Here is a 23,777-nt window from a genome sequence, read left to right on the forward strand (position 1 = left end):
CAATAATTGAAAACTTTTAATGTCGTTTCTTCTGTTATGAGCTTTGATATTTTGATTTCGTTTTACCCATTAAAATTTGGAAGAATAACAATAATGAATTAAGATGGTTACATGTGACATTTTGAACCATTTTATAATATCCTAAAGCATTCAATTTGAATAAACAATAGTGAACCATTCTGAGAAAGAAATTCATTTTCATTATCCAAATGATCATCAAACCATGTTTAGGTTTCGCAAGTTCGATGAAGCTTGTCTCTTTTCATGCATGTTAAAACTAATTCGGTGTTTGACCAACCACTCCCAAAACTCACAACAAGGAGAGGTTCTGTAAATGGCCGAGGTTTCTGCGGCAACAAATTGTGGTTTTAGTTGCCGCATTTGATCGTCTTGTTTCTCAAATTGTAGTGGAAGCTGATGCATCCCTTTATAGAGTAGTAGAGTGTGATTGTCGGTAGGTGCAGGACAGTGAATGTGAATGTTGGGAAGACTGTGAATGTAGACCGTGCTATGAGTATGAGCATGAGTATGGAAGGAACAATGGAAAGCAGTCTTTCCTCAGTGCAAGACAAGATACAATAGAGATAAGGGTAGATTTTGATTATTTTCCTTTGTGTTTTGTTCCATTTTTATGAGTACTTTATTTGGTTAGTGTGATTTTGACATGAGTTGATCATTTGCTATTGAAAAGATATGTCGATCTTTTTTTTTAGTTTAGGTAGTCCTGCCACTCCCGGAGATAAAGACGAGGATGATGGCTTTGCTATAGAAGAAGGTGCTGGTGAGTTTAGCTATACAGAAAAGTCACATAAGGATAACATATCAGAGCGGATGCTTGGATGGCATCTTACTAGTGGGAAAGGGAAGGAGATTGGACACTCTTGAGTATGACAATCAGGAGGGTCACAACAACAAGTGGACTCAAAGTTCCAAGGCAGTGTCATGAAATAAAACTACATACATTTTGGCTCAAATGAAAGAGGTTTGGAATAGTAGTATATGTGGAAGAAATACGTAAAACTTGAGCCAAATATACAATTTACTCAGTGCCTTTAAGGGTACCAACGTTAATGTTGTATGGGAGAGAAGAAAGAGTCTTTGATATAAATATAGAGGAAGATATGTTCTTATTGACGACCAAGAAGGACACAAGGAAACAGCAAATCAGATCCGGAGAACAAACATAACAAGTTCACGACCAAGCATAAAAAGAGAAAGAAGGACGAGAGAGACATTGGATTGTTCAAGAGAGATACGAAGCATAATCAAGCTCTTAACTAGATAACCAAGGATTTCATGCTGGTAACGGCAGCCAGGTGGTGCTCCTTGTGATTGTCGGACTGTTCTGCAAAGACCACTGGATCATCTCGGTACATGGGGCCATGTCCACGTTCCAACTCATAAAGCCAAGACAAAACGTGAGGACGAACAAAGTCGGCAACAGTATGAACATCGAGAGTTAGAGGGAATGCGCAGTCTTCAAGAGCCAAGGTGGCGTCGAACTTGGTAGTAGTAGAAGAAGCAGCAATCGCATATTCCTCGAGATTGCTCTCAGGGAGGCTTGTCATGTGCTGCCTGACCGTTTCAAGAAAATCAAGACTAGGCATGCATCTCATTGCAACAGTATGCAAACACCCAAGAGCAGACACTTTAAGGCGCTTGTACTTGTCCAGTGAATCACAATCGTCCTGGTTCATTAGGTCATTAAAAACCCAGCCGATTTGGATAATCAATGCCCTTGCATGTTGCACTTGATTTTGAGCGAGGAGGTAGTGATGGTCATTGTAGCGCCCACAGAGAAGGTAAGAGAAGGAGGGATACATAAAATTGAAGGGAGGAAACTCCTTGCTGACGGCAGCGAACATGGCACTAAACTTCATCTCTGCGAGCCAAAGCTCTTGGGTGTAGAAGTCATGGATAGTGTAAAACGGATGATTCTTAGGGATAACAGCTGTTATCTGATTCTGAATGAGAGAAACGATGGCATCATCAAAATCCTTTTCATTTGGAACCACACTAATCTTCTTGAAATTGTTCATCACCTCCATCATCTTTGCTAAATCCATCTCTGCACATGCAAGTCCTACCTAATTAATAAAACAGTGAGACAATCCAAAGTCACAATAAGCTTCTTAAGCAGAGAGAGACCATATTATTTTTACCAAATCTCTGCTCTCACAAAGGTTTAACTTGTAAATCAAGGCCACAAAAATTTAGGGTTTCGATTCCCAAATCAAAGACACATTACGATCGTAATCTAGGTCAAATTTTTACAACGGATCAAGTGATCAACGTCCATACGAAAAGAAAACTAACACTTTGGGAAAGAGAAACTTTTACACAAACCACAGGATCCAAGGAGCTTGCGAGGAAGAGGAAGGAGGCGCAGAAGAACAAACAAGCTAGCTCGTGCTCCGGTGCTCGTCTTCGTCTTAACCTTATCCAAGCAGTTTATGCACTCTTAAACCCTTTTCCCAAGCTCTTTTCTTTTCTTTTATAGGTCTTTCCATAATTTAAGGGCCCAATATTAAATATTTCAAAAATATCTTTTGACTTTCGCTCACTTTTATCCTTTGGTATGTTCTCTAGTTCGAGGCCTGGGCTCTTTGACTTTAAATTTTTGTTGTTGTTATGACTTAAGATGAGAAATTTTGAATGATTGGTTGTGTTTGGAAAATTTTGCTGTCTTTTGTTGTCTCTGGATATATATTAATCAACCATCCAAATACAAATTTTAATCAAAGAAATAAAATACATATACCAAATCATTCTAAACTAAGACGACGTTGAGTATTCCCTCTAATACGATACAAATCATTTTGATTTTTTTTTTTTTTTTTATGATTTAAAGATGATAAATTATGTATGATGTTATCCCCTTTTATTGGTGGCTGCGATGTCAAAAACGCTATAGTCCACCTTTTATTGATTTAAACGCTATAAATTTTGAACGAGTCTATCAATCCATACATTAATATTACAATTGCTTATGATTAATGAATTCTCGAATACTTACTAGAAAAAAAACATAACAGGTTCACAAAGTTTACAATTAAGCAAAAAGTATAACAACCAACACTACCTAGACAAATTGTGTACAAATTATATTTGAAATAGATTTGAGAATAATCATGGGGTGTTGATATGGATGCAAAAGACCTCGTTGGATATATAACTATGGAAACTCAATATGCTATAATACAGCGTTTACTTTTTGCTGATGATGATACAACACAGTTATTTCCTATTTGCTGCTAGATATTTTAAATATTAGTTATTTCTAATATTAATTTTATTGGCAAGTATAACAATGTTACACTACAAATATAAAAATAATATAACGTAAATTTTTTATTTTTTAATATAATGTAAATCGTTTCGAATATTATGTTATATTAAAAAAAATTACATTATATTAAAAAAAAAGATTTACTTGTTATACTTGGCAATAAAATTAATATTAGAAATAACTAATATTTAAAATATCTAGCAGCAAGTAGGAGATGTTTTTTTGGAAGGTCTCACAAGTGGTCATAAAATAAACAGAAACTACAACATATTGGGGCTAAATTTTAGAGAAAACTAGGTGGTATTGTTGGACCATTTGTTTTGTTGGTCTTGTAGATTAGTGAAACGTAAGAGTCTTACTTGAGCCTGAAACATATGCATGTGTCTTTTAGTCTTCAATATTGGTTCGTAGAATGTTGTTTATTTCAATGAATTGAAAAGAAGATTTGTAATTACTAGTCAAAAACCCAACAACAAGAAGAAGAAGTTTGGAAACAACAAGGTCCAAAACATAAGATGGTCCGGAACCGGATAACAAAAATTCAAAGAAGCATACGTTAGTAAAATAAATAAAAAGCTGACAAAACATTCATTCTTCAACATATTCATATATCAGCGATAATCAAAAAAAGCCCTTTTAGATAACCAAGGCTTCCATGCGTCCGAGTTTTTCACAATGCACTCCTTAGACCAACATCACCTTCGAGGCTGAGGTCATATTGACGATCCAGTTCCTCAAGCCAAAGCAGAGTCTCTGGTTCAACAAAGTCGGCAATTTCGTCTTCAGTAAGAGGTTGAGGGAATGCGCCCGCGGCCAAGTCGTCCCGATACTGGTTCATCAGAGCAGCATCATCGTCCAGATTCGCCATGTACTCCCTGACCCTTTGGAGAAAAGCCAAAACAGGAACGCATCTCATGGCAAAAGTAAACATACGCGCAAGAGCAGACACTCTCAGGGACTTGCACTTGTCCCGCGAGTCAAAATCATCCGTGCGAGTGTAAAGAAGCTGGCGTACAAAGTCATCGGAGACTGATTTGATCATGTCCTCAGCATCGGAGACAACAGTTAAAGCTAAAGCGTAGCGTGCAAGGTTGTAGCGCTGATGGACAAGGAGGGTGTGCGACCGATTAAGAGTATGGTTGCGAGGAAACTGGACTAAAACCTCATTGAGCATCTTTGAGAGCCTTGCCTCCGCAGACCTGATCTTGACCGCATAGTGTTCTTGGATATCAAAGATATGATCATCATCACGGAAACGACGGAAAGCACTCTGGTCTCCGAAACTCTAAACCGATGGCTCTTACAAAATCGGTTTCTTTTGGAACCACAGCAGTTATCTTCTTGAATTTGTTCTCCCCCATTAATTTCTGCACAAGTAACCCAATCAAAATAAAAAGAATTACAATTCTCTTTCTTTTTGTTCAACTCAGGCAATTTCAATTCCTAAGCAATTTCTAAAGACACAACACACATCACAAGAACCCTCAAAAAAGAAAAGACTGAGAAATTTTTACCAAACACAAAAGACTTGACATTCAATCAAGGCCCCAATTTTAGGGTTTAGGGAGCTTGCTTAAGAGACTTGCGATGAAAAATATAACGAGGATGAGCAACAAATCCCTTCACCAGCTTCTGTCTTTAGAAAAACTAGCTAGGGTTCCCAATCGTTTATGGAAACTACATGACCAATAAAAAGTTTTGCTTGAGTTCGAATCCCAAAACCTCCATCTAATTTTATATTTTTAGTGTTTGGGTTCTTCTTTCTCCCTTTTATCCAAGGCCCAATAAAGAGTGTTCCAAGGCCTACCCAAAATCTCTATTTTTTTATTTTCATTTTCCGTTTCTCGGACAGCTAAATTTATATTTTTTTAATTGTTGAGTTTTTTTTTTGACGAAGAAGAAACAAAACAAACGATGAAGAAGAATGTGTCACATTCCTCCGATTCATCTACTTCACCTCCCCTTCATCAAATTCTCCTAATTTCTCTCGTCTCCTTTTCATCCCATTGAAAAAAAAAAAGTTGTCACCTTTCGAAATCGGAAAAAAATATAACATTTTAAAGCTTTCAAGATCATCATTGTTTCCGTATAGATCCCAAGATGGGTCTCATCATGTAAAGAACAAGTTTTGTGGGATGTTGACAATGGACAAGGAATTTGATTCAAAGCTTGCTCTTCAAGGCAATTCATCATCAAATGGTGGTGAAACTATTTCTAGAAGCAAAAGCTTCGCATTTAAGGCTCCTCAGGAGAATTTCACCAGCCATGATTTCGAACTTGGCAAGATCTATGGTGTTGGCTCTTATTCAAAGGTTTCATTTTTTTATTCCTTCGATTCATGAAATCAATTCACATTATTCTTGGTTAAAAATTGTTCCTTTATTTGACTCTTTCTTCTTATGTGTGTGATTTGAATCAGGTTGTTAGGGCAAAGAAGAAGGAAAATGGAACTGTGTATGCTTTGAAGATCATGGACAAAAAGTTTATTACCAAGGAGAATAAAACAGCTTATGTTAAATTAGAAAGGATTGTTCTTGATCAACTTGAACATCCAGGGATTGTGAAACTCTTCTTTACATTTCAAGATACACAATCACTATGTAGGTAGTTTTTATTCATGAAACATTATCCACTAGTCTCTGTTGCTTGAAGGGATGTGATTGGTTATGAGTGATATTGGGTCCTTCTTGTTTTTTTTGTAGATATGGCGCTTGAATCTTGCGAGGGTGGGGAACTTTTTGACCAAATCACCAGAGTAAGATACTACTATTTAGAATCCAGGAGGAGAGTGATACATAATTTTCAAAATGCAGTTGTATTATTGTTCTTTTTTTTGTTTTGATTTGTGTTTGGCAGAAAGGTCGTCTATCAGAGGATGAAGCTCGGTTCTATAGTGCAGAAGTTGTGGATGCTCTTGAGTATATACATAATATGGGACTGATACATCGAGATATCAAGGTAACTTCGTTTTCAGAGATCCATCTTTTTTGTTAAGACCGAACAAGAACACTATTTGCTAATCCTTTCCCTTAATTTTGAATGAGTAGCCGGAGAATTTGTTGCTAACTTCAGATGGGCACATTAAGATTGCTGATTTTGGTAGTGTAAAGCCAATGCAAGACAGCCAAATTACAGTACTTCCTAATGCAGCATCCGGTAATATGAGTTCCATTAATCTTTCTCTATATTCTTAAGCTTAAGTTTTTCTTTGAGATTCAGGATTTTAAGCATGTCTATTATATATTCGTGACTTATGCAGATGATAAGGCGTGCACTTTTGTCGGAACGGCTGCTTATGTTCCTCCTGAAGTTCTAAACTCCTCTCCAGCAACTTTCGGGTAAGAGTTTATTGTTAGACCAAACTTTGACCACTATGTGATGATGTATGGACTTTTTTGTTGTGAAGTAGCCTTTTAGTTTTGTGGATTACTACACGCCTCTTACTTAGAACAACTTTTCTTTGGTATTTTCTGGAACATATTCAAACAGAAATGATCTCTGGGCGCTTGGCTGCACTCTGTACCAAATGCTTTCAGGAACTTCTCCATTCAAGGATGCTAGTGAATGGCTCATTTTCCAAAGAATTATAGCCAGAGATATAAAGTTTCCAAATCATTTCTCAGAAGCAGCAAGAGACCTCATCGACCGATTGCTAGTAAGATAGGCTTCACTTTTTACTCAGTCTTTGCTAAACCAGGAATTACAAGTCAAGTTCAAAAGCCATCGTCACCAATCTTTTTTGTGTGTGGATATGGTTCATCTTAGGATACAGAACCTAGTAGAAGACCAGGAGCTGGATCAGAAGGCTATGCTTCTCTCAAGAGACATCCTTTCTTCAAGGGAGTTGATTGGAAAAACCTAAGGTCACAAACTCCTCCAAAACTAGCTCCAGATCCTGCGGTATTTACCTCCTTTAGTTACTTCTAATTGGCACACAAAAATGTTTCCCATCTTGTACTTTTCTTGATCTAGCTTTTCATTCGCAGTCCCAGAGTGCATCTCCAGAGAGGGATGGTTCTCCATGGAACCCAACACATGTTGGAGATGCTTCAGTCTTGCATAACGATGGACACGGCGGACACTCTGAATCCTCAGGTTCCATAACTCGGCTTGCCTCCATAGACTCTTTTGATTCGAGATGGTGAGACACTACGAGGCTTTTACATATTTCTGGCACACTCTTGGTTTTTAAAGTCTAATCCGGTCTTCCATTGTTTGCTTTGTAACAGGCAACAGTTTCTAGAACCAGGAGAATCAGTTCTAATGATATCAGCAGTGAAGAAGCTACAGAAAATCACAAGTAAGAAGGTGCAACTAATACTCACCAACAAACCGAGACTGATATACGTTGACCCATCAAAGCTTATAGTAAAAGGGAACATAATCTGGTCTGATAATTCCAACGACCTCAACGTTCAAGTCTCAAGTCCTTCACATTTCAAGATTTGCACAGTAACACACAATCCAATGGCTAACTTCACTTGTTCAGTTTTTTTTTCCTATGCAAAATTGATATGTGATTGTTGATTCTTGTTTATGTTTTGGCAGCCGAAGAAGGTTTTATCGTTTGAAGATGCGAAACAAAGAGCTTTGCAGTGGAAAAAGGCAATTGAAACTCTTCAAAACCGTTGAGACTCGTAGCTGATGATGATGTCAATTCATAAAGTCCCTTTTTCCCCCATTTCCTTGATTCAATTGATTACACCTCACTGTATGCATACAAGACGTTTCTGGAGCCCATACTGACAGATTTATGAATGACAGTAACCAAAGTAACACCTAAGCTAATATGGATTGGTTTCTAGTTTCAGTTTTGGTTTGGTTCAGTGTTACTCAATTATATTTCGTAAAGTTTTTGATTCGGATTGTCTTGATTACGGTTTAATCCAGTAGAACATTTTGCTGTCCAATGCTAAAGAAGAAATAGAGTTAAGAAGAGTCATTGTATGACCCAACTTGTTCGAACTAAAACACTCTAGAAGTTGTATGGAATTTTGTCCACTTCCGAGTCTTTTACATTAACCATAAATACGGTAAATTATAAGAAAATAGTCGATTCATTTGAAACTGTACATCACTTTCACCCAACTTTTATTTTTCACTTTAAACCAAAAAGAATCATAGATCTAAATTAAATAATTGTTTAGTGGTTAAGAAAAAAAAAAAATGCTTTTAGCTATACACAAAAGTAACAAGATGAGAAACTCCCTTGTTCCAAAAACTCAGGGTGTCACTGTCAGTTTATATGGTTATGCTCCCGCCTTTTCTTCAGACTGTTTTTTATTGATGATTCTGATCCTCCATTGGCTTTATACTGTTACAAGTATCACAGCTTCCTTCAGAGTTTAATTCTTTCATTTAGATTGGAAATAGCTATCGTTGATGGCAAGCCGGTCAAACGCATCAAAGTTTGCTTTTAACCCGACAAACTGACTTCCAACATGAGCACATCCCGTTTCAGGCCATCGACATAATCCTTCTCTTGTACGCAATGGACACAACGCTTCACAAACTCGTCCTATCGGATTTTCAGATCTGTTTTCTTCAGACATTAGTGAGATTGATACAGAAACATCTGAGTTGTTCCCTTGTCTGTTTCGTCTCCTAGGGTTATTCTCCAGAGAGCCTGCCCTTGGGTCGTCTTCAACATCAGATCTACTGAAGTTAATCTTGCAGCCGAGTGATTGTACTGCTCGTGTTAAAGCTGCATATTCCTTGGTGGCTCGGTTTGCTGATTCCCTAGCTAACCAACTCATATGTCTCTCTCTTAGCAACTCTGCACTTAATGACTCCATTGCGAAAGATATCTCGTCCACTCTTCTTTCTGCTGCTTCTTTCTCCTGTTTCAAATCAATTAGAATGTTAAAAGCTTTGATACACTATATAGCCAAAGAGAAAAGGTAAGAAGAAGATGAGCTAAGTACGTTACCTTTTGCATTTCTGAATATTTCACTGTCATAGCTCTGCATTGGACCCCGATATCTGCAGCTTTAGCTTCCTCGGGACAAGCCCAGCGGAGATGGAACTGGGGCCAAAGGGTAGGAGCTAAAGATGCTGCCGGAGGCAATAATGGGCCATCATATTTCAACGGATCATAGAACGGGTTACAATGGACATGAGAAGTTGCACTAGATGAACGCAGATCGGTCAAGTAAGCCCATATGCATCCACATGCATCAGCAATCCCACATTGTTCCCTCTCTTTTTCACTGAAATTTACACCAGGTCAAACATAATACATTAATACCAATTGGTTTCTACAACGGAGCTTCAAAAGAAAATTTTACCTGTTGCATAAGAAGTTCCCAAAACGACATGAAAGCAAGCAATCCATAAAATCTACCAGGAAAGTCTGAAACACCAAATATTACGGCAAAAGTGGTAGTATTATTACGGGAAGAAGTTGAACATGAAATTGTCAGAAATGTGTTCGGCTTCATACGTACCGGAGAAAACTCAAAAGCACAAGGATACATCCGCATTAGCTGTGATACGCTATCAATCCACTGGAAACACATATATGTGAACATAGTATAAGCTGTTGGTCGGCCAACCCATTGAAATAGATCTAAAACAAACCAAAAAGTTACTATAATTGCAAGAGGAATAGCTGCTCGCTCACCTGAATAAATATAGGCGAATAATTGTTATGCCCATGGGAAGAGTTTGAAGATTGTGAGGCTGCTGATCCTGAAGACTGACGCACAGGAGATGAAGGGAAACTTCCAGCCGCAGAAGACTGTCTTGGTAAGTCAAAATTACCGGATCCTGATATGTTAGGCATTCCTACACGATCCGAAAACGGGTGACCAAAGGCAAGCCAATCCTTTTCGACAAGAGCCTGATATGAGTTTAAGAGAAAAAGTACATAAGAAAATGGGGTAGCAAACAAGAATGTCGATGCACAGTTAGTGAGAAAGAACATATGACTGATACGGTAAGCATCTTCATTCGGGGAAAAGCGAAACATGAATGGATATGAAGAATAGAATTCAATATGCTACTCCCAGTCTAAATTGTAAATCATTGAATCAGTCTAGTTACCAATTTTACAGTTTTGAAACATACTCTATGAGAAACCATATCAACTAAAAGTCAAACCTAAATTAAAGACTTTCGTAAACATAGTCACATACAAAAACAAGAACCCAGAAACACCAAATCAGGACAAGGAATACCTGAAACCCAGCAAAAGTCCTGTAGTATGGATCAAGTAATATGCATGCAAGAGAAACCAGCTGAGTTGTTCTGTCCCATCCATCACTGCGTAATGACATATGATGAATCATGACATAACAATCATAATAATAATAGAAGCTTTTGATTAAAACAAACGCATCTTCATCTTATTACAGGTATATAAATTGGTATCCAAATGAAATAGTTAGCCGGTGAGGTGAATCAGGTATCTAACCTGCAGTGCACAAGAACTGATGCCGACTCCATAGCAACACGTGCAGCAATCCATGCTGCGCCAGCTAAAACGTTCTGGATGTGTATCAACCAACCACTGTCTCCAAGTAAAGATACTGAAGCAGACATACTACTAAGATTGCCTCCTCCCCAGGTCCAACCACCGTGTCTCTGTAGATTCCACGCATACATATATCTTAATGATTAGCACCATAAAAGTGTAATACATCATCTTGTATTCCCCAACTGAATCAGTCAAAAAAGTTCCTGGATATTCAATACTCACCAAGAACGATGATCTCCCATCAGATGATGTTGTACCGTGCATGTCTAAATAATCTCTAAGGCGGGAAAAGCTCTCCCTCATTCCATGTATATTGTCTATGCCAAAGAAAACAATCTGCAGAAAGAAACGCCGTCACTAAAATCATGGAATTCCAGAAGATCTAGACTTTAAGCATAAAAAAACCAAGATCATTTACTTACTTCAGATTGGAAATAGTTTGACGATGATTCTGAGCCGCCTCCCATGGCTCCATTTGCTAATGCATTTTTCCTAGGTCTTGCATCGGCAATATATAGCTTCCTATGAAGTAGAAAAAAATAAACAAGATGAGAAAAGTACATCTTTGTGAATAACTGAATATATCCCATATGAGCTCAGTTCAACACTAGCTTGTGAATGCTATCCAAATAGCAAGTATATTAATAGAAACCAAACCGACATATTGATGCATTTAGAAGAAAATCACGTATCCACCAAGACCAACAAGAGTGTGAATTTCCTTTTATGAGATGCATTCACAATCCACAACTTTAACTCTTTATAACGAAGCATAAAATACAAGACATAAGAATTAACCAGACTACGGGAACATCAGAAGCTCACCTTCGTTCTCCCTTTGCATCAGCTAACTGAGAGCAGAATGCAGCAGCAAGTTTTTCATCAAAACTACTGTTGGAGTTGAAACAAATTAAACTTCAGAATCTATCACTTTGTGAACTTTGAAATCCAAAACTAAAACTAAACAATTATCCAAATGTCTCCTCGTGAAATTGAAAGTCTGATATACCTCCTCATATTCATCATAAGACCCACAAGAGGTTGTGATGAGCGTGCTATCACAGCTCCACTTCCTGCAATTGAGGCCAAAAAGCATGTCATTTGGAGACAATACGAGCATCATTAAAATGGAAGCAGCCAAAATATATGCATTTCTACCTGGCTGACACCACGTGATCACAGGTAAACGACATCTTGCCCGGAAAGAACATGCTTGGAGCAACTCTTCATCACTACAGCAACAGAGACTTGTTATTTCTTTAATTTATAATTCTCAACAGGAACATGGTCTTGTTCCAATGCGGAAAAAGAGACATGCCAGATAAATGAAGAGAATTTTCTGGAAAGCTCGTAAAAAATGAAGACAGTAGTACTCACAGTCTAGAAGGTATAGATAGAGAATTTTTTAAAATTCCGAAAAGATATCAGTGTCATACCTTATGGATTTTGGAACCATAAAGGCAAATGGGTACGTCTGACACAAGTTATAATTGGAGTTCAAGTCACTTATCCGCCACAGCTCATTGGACAATGTGAAGGAACCATCTTCAATCATATCCGCTGATGCTCGTATTGAACTTTTTCCGAGGAGACGGAAATATTCATTAAGCAATCTTTCCTTTGGGTTTGCGTTACCAAATTTGGAAGGCCCACAAGCAAAAGTATAAAGATCCCATACTCTCTCTGGCTTGCTACATTTCAGTAATGCCTCAAACACTGAACGTCTCTGCAAAAGTATGAAAGGTTATACAGATCATTTCAGGGAGAAATGAGTAAGGTAGCATAATAGTGAAAGTTTCACCTGCTTGGTTCGAGGACGAAATCCATAAACAATTATCCTCATGTCTTTTCCTGCACCACGCAAGTAATCATGGCATCAAATAAAGTTGTAAGAAAAGAAGAAAAGACTTCAACCAACATCACTATGGGAAGATATCTATTGTCCAAGATAATATTCAGACGTTAAGACTTAAGAGTCAAGAACGCAATTCAACACCAAAGCAGATCTGAGCTATGATACAAAATCCAGACAAAAGAAAACCTACTCTAAATCAGGTATAGCAAGTCCGGAAACATACCAGTGACCTGTAAAAGACGTCGTGGTGGATTCCTGTCAGACTGACGAGGGTTTGATTGAACTTTCAGCACCTATGTTCACCACCCATGAATCAAAAATACATAAGATAAACAATGTAAAAGCTTCAGAGCCTAACTAAATTAAGATCAATCGCATAGCTCTGTCCCCAGGGTATAGCAACTGACCAATTTATTAAACTTCTCAATAGTTGCCAATGGAATTGTTCCAAGTGGAATGACCTTTCTGGTTCCTTCACTCTTCACAAATAGAAACAAAGAATATATTGATCAACAGTACTCAAAATGATCAAGAAACTGTAGTCTACATTTTAAAACTATCACATTTGCCAGGGAAAAATAGATAAATGCATCAACTCAGAGGAAAGACAAAATCATACCAAAAAAAGAATACGGAAGTTTGTCACCAACAAGGTTCCTGCCTCATCGGTGTTAATAAGCACAACTCCATAACCCTGTAAACAAATTCCAGAAATTAGATAAAAGATTCACAAGACAACTTTACAATTATCATGAGAAATACAAGAGGAGCAAATTCCATAAGTCGGATATGGTAACAAAGTTCCTAAAAAGGAAAATTCGAATAAAAAGAGATCACTTTGACCAACTCTACAAAAAAACAAACACATACCTCGACGACGACCTTCTCCGATTCCAGCAAGCAACTCAAATTAGCAAAAGAGCCTGACCCTGTAGCTGACTGCGGCAACCCATCAATCAAAAAGAGAGAGAACCAAACAAGAAACTTTGAGCAATCAATTCAATACAAATAATAACCAGAATAAATATGAAAAAAAAAACGACATTCACGTGTTGTCTGTGTAAATTGTAGGTTAAAAGGGAAGAAAACGTGAGAAACCCTAAGAATCAGAGGAAGGTGGGGAGAGAGAGAGAATTGAATTACATCGAGTTTGGTCCAATCAAGCGTATCCCAACTACCGGAACCATCCATCATCTTCTCTGATTCAGAATAACCACGCAGCGGCCTTCCTCTTCCTCGCCCAGACGGTGGTCTCGGCGGCGTCATCAGAGAAGAAGAATTAAGAAAGAGAAACCAGAGAGAAAGAGACGGTGGTGACGAAGAAACTTTCACCTGCCGATCAACGGAGCAAAACGACGGATTTATTTCGCCACAACAATTTTAATACGACACAGTTTTGGTACGGTGCTGTCTTGTTTTTTTTTTTTTTTTTTTTTTTCCTTTTGTACTTTATTTTGTTAGCGTTATCTATTTGTATTTAACTATTTATCCAGCAAATTTATTAAAAGGAAAAAAAAAAAAAAAACAGTCAAGGCAATAAATTTTTGGTCAATTTATAAATTTTTGGTCAAATCCGTCTTTGTTTAGATATTAAACAAAATGAAAATGACCCAGCAAGAAAAAGAAAAAAAAGCATATGATTTATTCAAATTATTAGTTTATAGTATACAAAATATCTTAGAATTAGATAAAGTTAAAGTTTGGACGGTAGAAGAACTTGTATCTCTTGTTGTCGAAATAATAATATGTCACCGTCTTAAAAAAAACAAACTACGAAACCATCCACAAGTGTATATCAAAACAATTTGAATTGGTATTAAACATCAACATCTATAATCTTCAACAAAAAAACACCTGCAACAATTGACAAAGTATTTGAAATATTGTATATCTTGTTCCCCTGGTTATTATTTTAGCATACATAAATCACTTCAAAACTTACATACTTGAAAAAAAATAGAAAACACCAATAAAAAGAAAAATTTCCAAATTATAACCAAAAAGATGTGCTTTTAGTTTTGAATACGTTTTGCACCATTTCCCGGTGCTCTACCAATGTCTATTCATGAAATTACAATTTATTATTAACATTCATATCAAAAAAAAAAAAAAATATGACAATTTATCATTGGAAGATTAGTCTACAAATTCTCCCAACTCAAGCTTTGTAAGATTTGACAAATTCCACCACTTCAATCCAAATGATATGTCGGTGCTTAACTTATGATAATCGCTTCTCTTATGATGGTATACTTGAATACGTTTTGCACCATTTCCTGGTGCTCTACCAATGTCCATTCATAAAATTACAATTTATCATTCACATTTCTATAAAAAGAAAAAGAAAAAATTACAATTTATCACTGAAAGATTAGTTTACAAATTCTCCCATTCCCAACTCAAGTTTTGTAAGATTTGACAAATTCCACCGCTTCAATCCAAATGATATGTCGGTGCTAACTTTCAATATTTAACCACCTTTAAAACCTAAGTCAATCTGCAAAACATAGCATGTTACCACCTCCACCATTCAAGAGGCAATAGAAAAACACCTATAACATTACATGACATAAGTTTTCCACCATTTTTTTAACACTCGTATCCTCGTCCCCTATTTTTGCAATCTTGGGGGTTTTTTTTCCGATAAATCATACAATTCCATATACTGTTGAGTGGAATTTTCAATTTCCATCAAAATAGAAAACGTATAAACGGTTTAGAAAATTGATTTTATACTTCATAGAACCGATTGCTATATGCTTAAGCCTATTTATAAAACGTCTTATATGATACCTACATGTAAATAAATTAAACTACATCGAAAACAGAAATTGTAGCCAATATAATACGAAGGAATTAAAAAAGCAACAATACAAAGCGATAGGAAAACACATCAAAGATTCAAAAAGTCAAGTAACGACCGTTACAAACATTTAATATTCGATTAATCTAATAATAACTATATTCGTATTTACAATTCTTTTCACTCTAATAATTAGCTTCATCTTCTCTTCTTCTTCAATTCCTCCAATTTAGCTTTAAAAAATGTCACTCCTATCAGTACTTTCTACTACTCATATTGACTTGTTCCCTAATCATGTCTTCTTAGCCATTTTTGCGATTCTCATATCCGGTTTAGTTATAAACCCTTACGTACCGGAGACACAATTCAAACCGCATAAAACTCCCGCCAGGCCCACTAGGATGGCCGGTGATCGGAAACTTGTTTCTGTTTACTCGCTTCGGGATACGGTACACGTGCATTTGATGATAGCGAGAATGGTCAAGAGTTCGAGTGGATCGCGTGTCCACCGGATAAGTGACGATGTAGATTTTGCCGGGAAGTTGGTGTTTGCGGTTGTGATGAAGAAGCCGTTGAGAGCCACGGTCAAATATAGGGTTTAAACAATAAAAGCTGCGGGATTAATTAGCATATGAACATTTGTAAACTCATGGACACTCCAATATTATTCAAGAAATCTTATTCAATATACACTCTCATGTCAAAACTGATCATATATGCACACTGGTACTCATATCATGTTTTGCATTCATGATTTTGTAGGAATCTGTTGTATATGAAGGTAAAAAGTAAAAACTTAACTATGATTTGTAACTAAGGCATAAAATGGTAATTTCGTAGAGAATCGACATGGTGCTATAAATGAGAAGAGGTTTGTAACTTTGTATTAGTCTCGGTGCAGAGGTTTAAACTTTAAACTTAAAACTTGTAATTAAGTTGCATGCATCTCAGAAGATTGATGTAACAACAACATCATCTTGGTCAGGAGATAAAAAAAGAACTCACAATTTAAACTGAAAAAGTAAACGATGACATGTATAAAATCACGTTCGGAGATTAAAAAAAAAGAAAAAAAAAATCTGTATTACCACTTGTCATAAAAGACAAGACTTTAAATTCGCGTTGTACTTCTTGTGCATACCAAAAACTTCAGCCTCATAACATTAAATGAGATCCCAATCACAAAACCGTTTTACTTTAAATTCTCCTCACCTAAATTATCATGCTCTCCTCTGCTTTTATACCTTTTCCTCTGCTTCTTCCCTTTTTCATTCCAAACCCTCCCCATAGCTACAAACCAAACAAGAACCTAAAAAATGTCTCTCTTTCCGTTTACCACCACTTCATGTAACATATCTCCTTCACTCTTCTTGACCATTTTCGTATCCACTTTGGTTCTACTGATCCTCACGCGCAGGAGCTCCAAACCAAAGCGCGTAAAGCTTCCTCCAGGTCCTCCGGGTTGGCCAGTTGTCGGAAACCTCTTCCAATTCGCTCGCTCCAAAAAGCAATTTTACGAGTACGTTGATGACGTAAGGAACAAATACGGTCCTATCTTCACGTTGAGGATGGGGAGTCGAACGATGATCATCATCTCTGATTCAGCTATCGCCCACGACGTTCTCATTCAACGCGGACCAATGTTCGCAACCCGACCTTCCGAGAATCCGACCAGAACCATCTTCAGCTCCAACACGCTCACCGTCAACGCTTCAGCTTACGGACCCGTGTGGCGGTCCTTAAGACGGAACATGGTACAGAACATGTTAAGCTCGACAAGGTTCAGAGAATTCGGGTTGTCGAGACAATCCGCTATGGATAAACTCGTCGAGAGGATCAGATCAGAAGCTAAAGACAACAACGGTCTTGTCTGGGTACTACGAAACGCAAGATTCGCTGCGTTTTGTATTCTTTTAGAGATGTGTTTCGGAATCGAAATGGACGAAGAGTCGATTTTGAACATGGATCAAGTGATGAAGAAAGTGTTGATCACGCTTAACCCGAGACTCGATGACTATCTCCCGATGCTTGCTCCGTTTTACTCCAAGGAGAGAGCAAGAGCTCTCGAGGTTCGTCGTGAGCAAGTTGATTTCATCGTTAAGTTCATCGAGAGACGACGGAGAGCGATTCAGAATCCGGGGACTGATAAAACGGCGTCGTCTTTCTCGTATCTTGATACACTCTTTGATTTAAAAATCGAAGGTCGTAAAACGACGCCGTCTAACGAAGAGCTCGTGTCTCTCTGCTCGGAGTTTCTTAACGGAGGTACTGATACGACGGGGACTGCGATCGAGTGGGGTATCGCGCAGCTGATTGTGAATCCTGAGATTCAATCTCGGCTCTACGATGAGATTAAATCAACGGTTGGAGATCGTAAAGTTGAGGAGAAAGATGTGGATAAAATGGTCTTTTTACAAGCAGTCGTTAAGGAGATTCTTCGGAAACATCCACCGACTTATTTTACGTTGACTCATTCTGTTACGGAGGAGACGACGGTCGCCGGTTACGATGTTCCCGTTGGGATTAACGTCGAGTTTTATCTCCCTGCTATTAATGAGGATCCGAAGCTTTGGTCTGATCCGAAGAAGTTTAACCCGGATCGGTTTATTTCGGGTAAGGAGGAAGCGGATATAACCGGTGTAACCGGTGTTAAAATGATGCCGTTTGGTGTTGGCCGTCGGATTTGTCCGGGTCTAGCGATGGCGACCGTACACGTGCACTTGATGCTAGCGAAGATGGTTCAAGAGTTTGAGTGGAGCGCTTATCCGCCGGGAAGTGAAATTAATTTCGTCGGGAAATTGGAATTCACGGTGGTGATGATGGAACCGTTGAGAGCCATGGTTAAGCCAAGGGCTTAAAATTTGTTTTTTTTTTTTTTTTCGTTTGATTATGAAAACGTTGTGTGCTGCTAATATTAAAGGGAACCTATAGTTTTGAAATTTGTCGAGGGCTTTGTAAAATTCTCAAACATACGAATAAATTATTTGTCTTTTACTTTTTGCCAATTATTTTTTCTTTTTATATGTAAAACTGAGCTACGATGATATTGTGACACTCATAATTTCGTTACCTACAACGAAAATATCAACCAAAAAGTAATAAAGCTAAGCTATCGTAATATCTCTCTTCAAAAATGTTAGATGATTAAATCTGTCTATAAAAGTCTAATGTTTTCAGGATGCAAAGCAAACATTAAACATATTTCTAACAGTACGTAACCTTATGAGTTACTTAAGATTTGTGACAGGGGATATGATATATTAAAGGATTTTTCACATGAAAAAGGACAACATCAGGATTGATAGACTTTTAATACCTAACATAAATAATAATCGAGATTTATAGATAGCCAACAAAGAAGATGTAAATAGGAGAAAACCTGAAAAAGAGAACACATGCCTGTGATGAATTGGGTGATATGGGACTTCCATTAAGTTGAGTTAACATTTAATAGCCCACATGCACGTGAATTGTGTTGTACGACGACTTCTGTCAACTCGACGTTTTTTAAGAGCCGACAATATTAGAGCAAGTCCAACGGCGGTTGGGTTTTTAATTTTTAGGTGATTAAAATTAGAGAAATTACCTAGAATATTACGTAAAAGTAGAGATTTTGGACTTAGTAGAATAACACATGAAAGTTTGCAAATTACTTCTATACCTGAATTGTGTGTTTTATTACACTAATGCCATTTACTAAGAGAAAGGAACACAAAAACCTTGAAGGATCCATTACTGATTTTTTTGAGATTCTCTTAAATTTGGGTTGGCAAAAAACATCAGATTGATTCTTTCTAATTTGATTCATCTTCTTCTACTGAAATCATGGCAAAAGAAAGAAAATTATAAGAACTAAACAAATGTTCCGTGGGCTCACTGTTCACTTTCTCTCTCAGAACAAAGTTTCAGATCTAATTTTTATTTTGCCTGAGTTATTGTCAGAGCAGCAACAGTGAGCAATCTTTCACTCCCGTCAGCGCAGCGGTGGTTAATATTATTGTATGTTCATTTTCTTATTTTTTTGCCAGAGTTCCATTGACCCATATGGATCTATCCGCCATTGTTCACAAGGTAAGTGATTTGGTCTCTCTAATGAAATATTTCCAAAATTTTTACTGCTTTTCAATTTTTTAAAAAATTTCTTAGTAAATTTTTGTTGATTGGATTCTCCTTGATTTGCTTAATTTGTCCAGTTTTGTTGTGTGTGTGTTAGATTTGTTGTCAAAAATCATCAGGAGGATAATTTTTTTTGTGCCCGCGTGTAAAATTTGGAGGCTTAGTTTACATAGTCCCTTTTCTGGGTTTAGGTTTGTATCAATTTAGGGTTCTTAATAACCCCTTTTCGATTACTTTCCTCTTGCTGCAGGTAGCTATGATGGATCTGAATCGCTCGCTCCGTCGAAACCCCTAGCTCTTCATGCTATCTTCCCGACGATCTATGTCCCTCTCTATCTTCGATTTGGGACTCATATGGTTGAAGACAAGACATGCTTCGAAGAAGACCAGCTCGCCTCCATGTCCACCAAAGATATCACCTGAGTTACTTGACAACAAGATTCAAATTCTCAAGGTTTGTTCCCCCAATCTCCCTCTCTCTCTCTCTCTCTCGATCTCCCTTTGCTTCGTAATTATAGGACGTAGCTTATATTCAATGATTGCTTCATATTTGAGTAAGGTCGGAACCACAATTCTCTCCGACGTCGGCCTCGGCTCTCTGATCGGCTCTACTTTTTTTTTTCCTTATCCAACATCGAGTCGTCAAGCCGCTGGATCATCGAGTTACTGTAGACGATTGCAAAAACGTACTTGATAGGGATTATCAGCCGAAGCGACCAAAGCTTGACGACGAGGCTTAGTTAACTCTGCTTTGATGTTAGAGATTTAAAAAAAGGTTAGATTTCTTCTTCTTCTCATTCGATCTTAAGAGTCTTTGAATTGCGATTTGTCGTCTCGCTTCAAGGTGATGAGCTCTACCTCTTCCTCCTAGGTAAACCACTCTTATCTCTTGTCCTGTCCATCATCAGGTTTTTGTCTCCTTCTTACAGGATTTAGTTCTAGTTCAGTTTGGTCTCGTTTTTGTTATTTGAATGCAGCTTTTGGTTTTGATTTGGATTTAAGGTTCCTTTTTGATTAATCTCGTACTATAGATGAGTTGATCAGGTGTTACTGATAGGTCTTTGAAGTAAAATAAGCTTGAATCGAGCCTAATTATGATGATTCTTTCTTTTGTACAAAGTTACTGAATCTGCTGTGAATGTTTTATGGCAGATGGGTCAGCTCGTACCTGACAAGCACGTACGTTACATTCTGATGGCAGAAAAGGTAAGTAACTAGAAACTATATCAAACCATTGTATTAATAGCTTAATAAAAAAAAAATTCTCAAATTCTAAGAGGAAAGAATCTGTTTAAGCTAAATGCATAAAGATTGAGAATTATTGTATCAGGTTACTAGCGTAAGAAACTAAGAATCGTAATACCAAATAATGTAAACAGGAAGAACAAAGCATAAAAGATGAAATATCTGACAGCACACCATGTTCTGTTTTTTTTTTTGTTCTAGATCATTAAACCACAATCTCAAAAACAGAGGTATAATATACAAGATTTATAACAAAACCCACAATCTCATAAATTTTGTTGGTTTTAGCTTTTAAGGCGTGTGAATAGCTTTTATTCTCTCTTTCTCTGTTTTGAAATTGGAATTGAATCTGATATCAATCTTTGTTTTTGGGGGCGGGTTTGAATTTTATGTGAAACAGAGTGAAGATGGAAGTAGATGTTCCAGTATCCGTAGCGTATAATTTTTACTTGGATCGTGAATCTTTTCCTAAATGGATGCCTTTTATTTCATCCGTAGAGGTAAAAATTTTGATCTTGAGATTTCAGGTTCTTGCTTGCTTTTTAGATTATAACTTGGTTTAGTGTTGTTGTTCTCTGTAATTAGGTGTTAAAAGACAAGCCTGATCTTTCACGTTGGTCACTCAAGTACGATGCTTTTGGTCAAGATTCACGATCAATTGTTAACCGTTTCATTTATCATTTTTTTTATTGTTGTTAACTGCACCTTCTGTACCCATTATGGATTTTTTAAAAAATATTGTATACTATTGTAAAATAACATCTTAAGGTATTTGATGTAGAGATGATTGAGAAAAGGGATCAAAGGATGGAGAAATAGTAGAGATATTTGAGAAAAGAAGTGGGTGAGCTTAATGAAGTGATAGATGAGAAATAATATCTACGTAGAAGCTATAAGGAGTAGAAGATGGAGCTTTTGGAGAAGATAAAAGAGTTGCAACAGAGACGAAGGACAGAGATTTATCTTGGTTCTTCTAATGGTTTTTTTTCCTTTTCTGTGGTTGTCTTTAGGTTTCTTTTTCTTGGGCTGTCTTTTTTTTTTTAATTTGCGATTGCGATTTCACCATATACTATGGATTGAAGAGAATGCTCTTTATTTCTTTTTACTACACTGTAAATATTTGAAGCGCTTATCTAATAGTATCGTCTTAAGGGTTTTTTGTTTATGAGTTTGCTCTTGTTTTTGATCCGAGAAACTATGTCATTTGTGGATACTTTATCCTCCTCAAATATTACAATCATGAGCATTTAGATCAAATATGTTTTCAGAAACAAATAACAAAGTTATGGTGTAAATAATATTGTGTTTACAACTCAAAAACGTTCCTTACCTCCTAAAGTAATGGATTACACTAATCTGTTAACGAACGTTGTCACTTACATGCCTTTGGTGGTGAAATTCTTGGTGTTCTTGATCTTTAATGCTCTTCCTCAAACGGTGGAGATGCAGAACTGCAGATTTTTTTTCCTATGTTTGTGCTTTGTGAGATGCTCAAGTAGTTGAGCTGGCGGGCTAACTTGCGAGTAAAGAAAGTGTGTACGCATATTAATGGTCTGACCGTCTGACCCATAAAAAACTTTGACCATAATATTTAGAATAGTTTTTAAAATATTATGAGAACTTCGTTCAACCAACCATTTTAGCCACCAAAATGGCGATGGAACCTTTGCAGAAGATAAAAGAGTTGCAACAGAGACGAAGGACAGAGATTTGTTTGGTTGTAATTAATAGAATTTTAGGGTGAATGTGAGGTCATATGTATAACCATGTTTTAAAAATCGCTAGGCGTTAGTCGGGCGGTGAGTGAGGGCCTAGCGATTAATCGGAAAATCGGGTTTAAATCGGGAATTAATCGGGGACTAGTTTTAGGGTTTTTTATTATTATATATAATAATAATAAAATATCTAACTTACATGGTTATATAAACTACTTGCCGCATTATAACAAAAGTATTTGACAGCTCAAGTGGTTTGAGACTTTCTAAGAATGGCTACGGTCGCGTGTTCGACTCTTGTCTCTGTGTATTTTATCAATTTTTGTAATTTTTATAAGCGAGGGTAAAACGGTAATTTTACGGTCATCTTCTCCACCCCGACCCTGATACTGTAAAACCTAATTCATGGCCGCCAATTTTTTTTAAAGCTCAGTTTCTACCTATTTATTGTATTTTCAATTGGATATAACATAGAAATTGTAAGATTTCCGTATTTTACATCATATTTAGGTAGAAATCAAATAAAAATCGAGTTTTTTTTTTTCCGATTTTCTTCCCGATTTGAGTGTAATCGCGGCGGCTCCTTGCTGCCTAGCAATTCAACGCCGTATAATCGGCCGATTTGCCCGATTTTTAGAACAGGATGTATAACTAGATCACTTAGGTAGAAAATTTCAGTATAACTTGAACTATTTGGTGCAACTGTAGTAGAATTATTAAAAGTCTATCGCAACGCTAGACTGTCTTTGACAGCTCAAACAAATTCGTGTTATTCTGGTAAGACTTTACAGCTGTCAAAAATGCTTACTAAATCTACCACGGACAAGAAACCTACCATCACACTCCGAAAACTATTTCAAAAAAACAAACAAGTATACCAAAAATATCTGTAAGGAGAGAAGGCTGTCGCAAAAATCTGTCGCAACAGGCCATTAGTCTACCATAAATATCTTCCCACCCTTTTACGTTTGCCGCTACACGCGCTAAAAACAAAAGTCTATCATCAAAGGGAAATTCCTCTACCAACTTAATCTACCGAATCGATTTCATATACGTCCACCGATAAGTGTACCAACACTACAACTAAGTGTACCATCTACAGTGACCGATAAGTGTACCAAAACTACAACTAAGTGTACCAAAAATATCTGACGTATACCTTTAATCAGTCCACGTGTATAAATCTACCATCAAAGGATCGGTAGACTTAGTCCCAACTTCCAATGTTTTTTTTTTTTTTTCTAATGGCATTAGCCGTAATTACATTTTTTCTCAAC

The 23,777-nt window shown here is 37.0% G+C and overlaps 4 protein-coding genes, 1 long non-coding RNA gene and 1 pseudogene across 8 annotated transcripts; 3 read left to right on the plus strand and 3 right to left on the minus strand.

The window, feature by feature from the left end:
• Positions 1–1,277: 1,277 nt before the first annotated feature.
• Positions 1,278–2,066, minus strand: LOC147926258 (nucleolar GTP-binding protein 1-like). The gene has a single exon (XM_087489165.1). It carries the CDS (start codon positions 2,064–2,066, stop codon positions 1,278–1,280), a length of 789 nt encoding a protein of 262 aa, XP_087345291.1.
• Positions 2,067–3,959: 1,893 nt separating this feature from the next.
• On the minus strand, positions 3,960–4,463 carry LOC147926259 (nucleolar GTP-binding protein 1-like). The gene has a single exon (XM_087489166.1). It carries the CDS (start codon positions 4,461–4,463, stop codon positions 3,960–3,962), a length of 504 nt encoding a protein of 167 aa, XP_087345292.1.
• A 676-nt stretch (positions 4,464–5,139) lies between these two features.
• LOC104745232 (3-phosphoinositide-dependent protein kinase 2) lies at positions 5,140–8,099 on the plus strand. 2 transcript variants are annotated; one of them, XM_010466429.2, is made up of 11 exons: positions 5,140–5,601; positions 5,709–5,889; positions 5,992–6,044; positions 6,146–6,247; positions 6,337–6,445; positions 6,549–6,627; positions 6,779–6,944; positions 7,055–7,189; positions 7,276–7,430; positions 7,519–7,741; positions 7,838–8,099. In XM_010466429.2, the coding sequence occupies exons 1-11, from the start codon at positions 5,425–5,427 to the stop codon at positions 7,919–7,921; spliced, it is 1,464 nt and encodes a 487-aa protein (XP_010464731.1). In that variant the 5' UTR covers positions 5,140–5,424; the 3' UTR covers positions 7,922–8,099. The 2 variants fall into 2 exon arrangements, with proteins under 2 accessions (XP_010464731.1, XP_087344360.1); XM_087488234.1 differs by having other exon boundaries at positions 5,164–5,601; positions 5,709–5,893.
• Positions 8,100–8,327: 228 nt separating this feature from the next.
• Positions 8,328–14,090, minus strand: LOC104745233 (phosphatidylinositol-3-phosphatase myotubularin-1). The gene is made up of 19 exons (XM_087488233.1): positions 13,765–14,090; positions 13,492–13,560; positions 13,241–13,315; positions 13,029–13,100; positions 12,845–12,914; positions 12,568–12,617; positions 12,203–12,492; positions 11,925–11,998; positions 11,776–11,839; positions 11,592–11,657; positions 11,189–11,288; positions 10,989–11,102; positions 10,704–10,873; positions 10,468–10,552; positions 9,912–10,130; positions 9,736–9,795; positions 9,577–9,641; positions 9,219–9,498; positions 8,328–9,129 (listed from the first exon to the last, which is right to left on the minus strand). The coding sequence occupies exons 1-19, from the start codon at positions 13,885–13,887 to the stop codon at positions 8,644–8,646; spliced, it is 2,532 nt and encodes an 843-aa protein (XP_087344359.1). The 5' UTR covers positions 13,888–14,090; the 3' UTR covers positions 8,328–8,643.
• Positions 14,091–16,431: 2,341 nt separating this feature from the next.
• Positions 16,432–18,429, plus strand: LOC104745234 (cytochrome P450 77A4 pseudogene; annotated as a pseudogene). The gene has a single exon (XR_015581807.1). The product of XR_015581807.1 is annotated as a cytochrome P450 77A4 pseudogene (transcript).
• Positions 18,430–19,130: 701 nt separating this feature from the next.
• On the plus strand, positions 19,131–21,541 carry LOC147926260 (uncharacterized). Of its 2 annotated transcripts, XR_015581744.1 has the most exons (6): positions 19,131–19,495; positions 19,791–19,994; positions 20,100–20,315; positions 20,693–20,746; positions 21,186–21,285; positions 21,371–21,541. It is a non-coding gene; the product is annotated as an uncharacterized LOC147926260 (long non-coding RNA). The 2 variants fall into 2 exon arrangements; XR_015581743.1 differs by lacking the exon at positions 19,131–19,495 and having other exon boundaries at positions 19,548–19,994.
• The last annotated feature ends 2,236 nt before the right edge of the window (positions 21,542–23,777 follow it).

This window comes from Camelina sativa, chromosome 15 (assembly GCF_030686135.1).
Source record: "Camelina sativa cultivar CO46 ecotype springtype chromosome 15, ASM3068613v1".
Taxonomy (NCBI): Eukaryota; Viridiplantae; Streptophyta; class Magnoliopsida; order Brassicales; family Brassicaceae; genus Camelina; species Camelina sativa.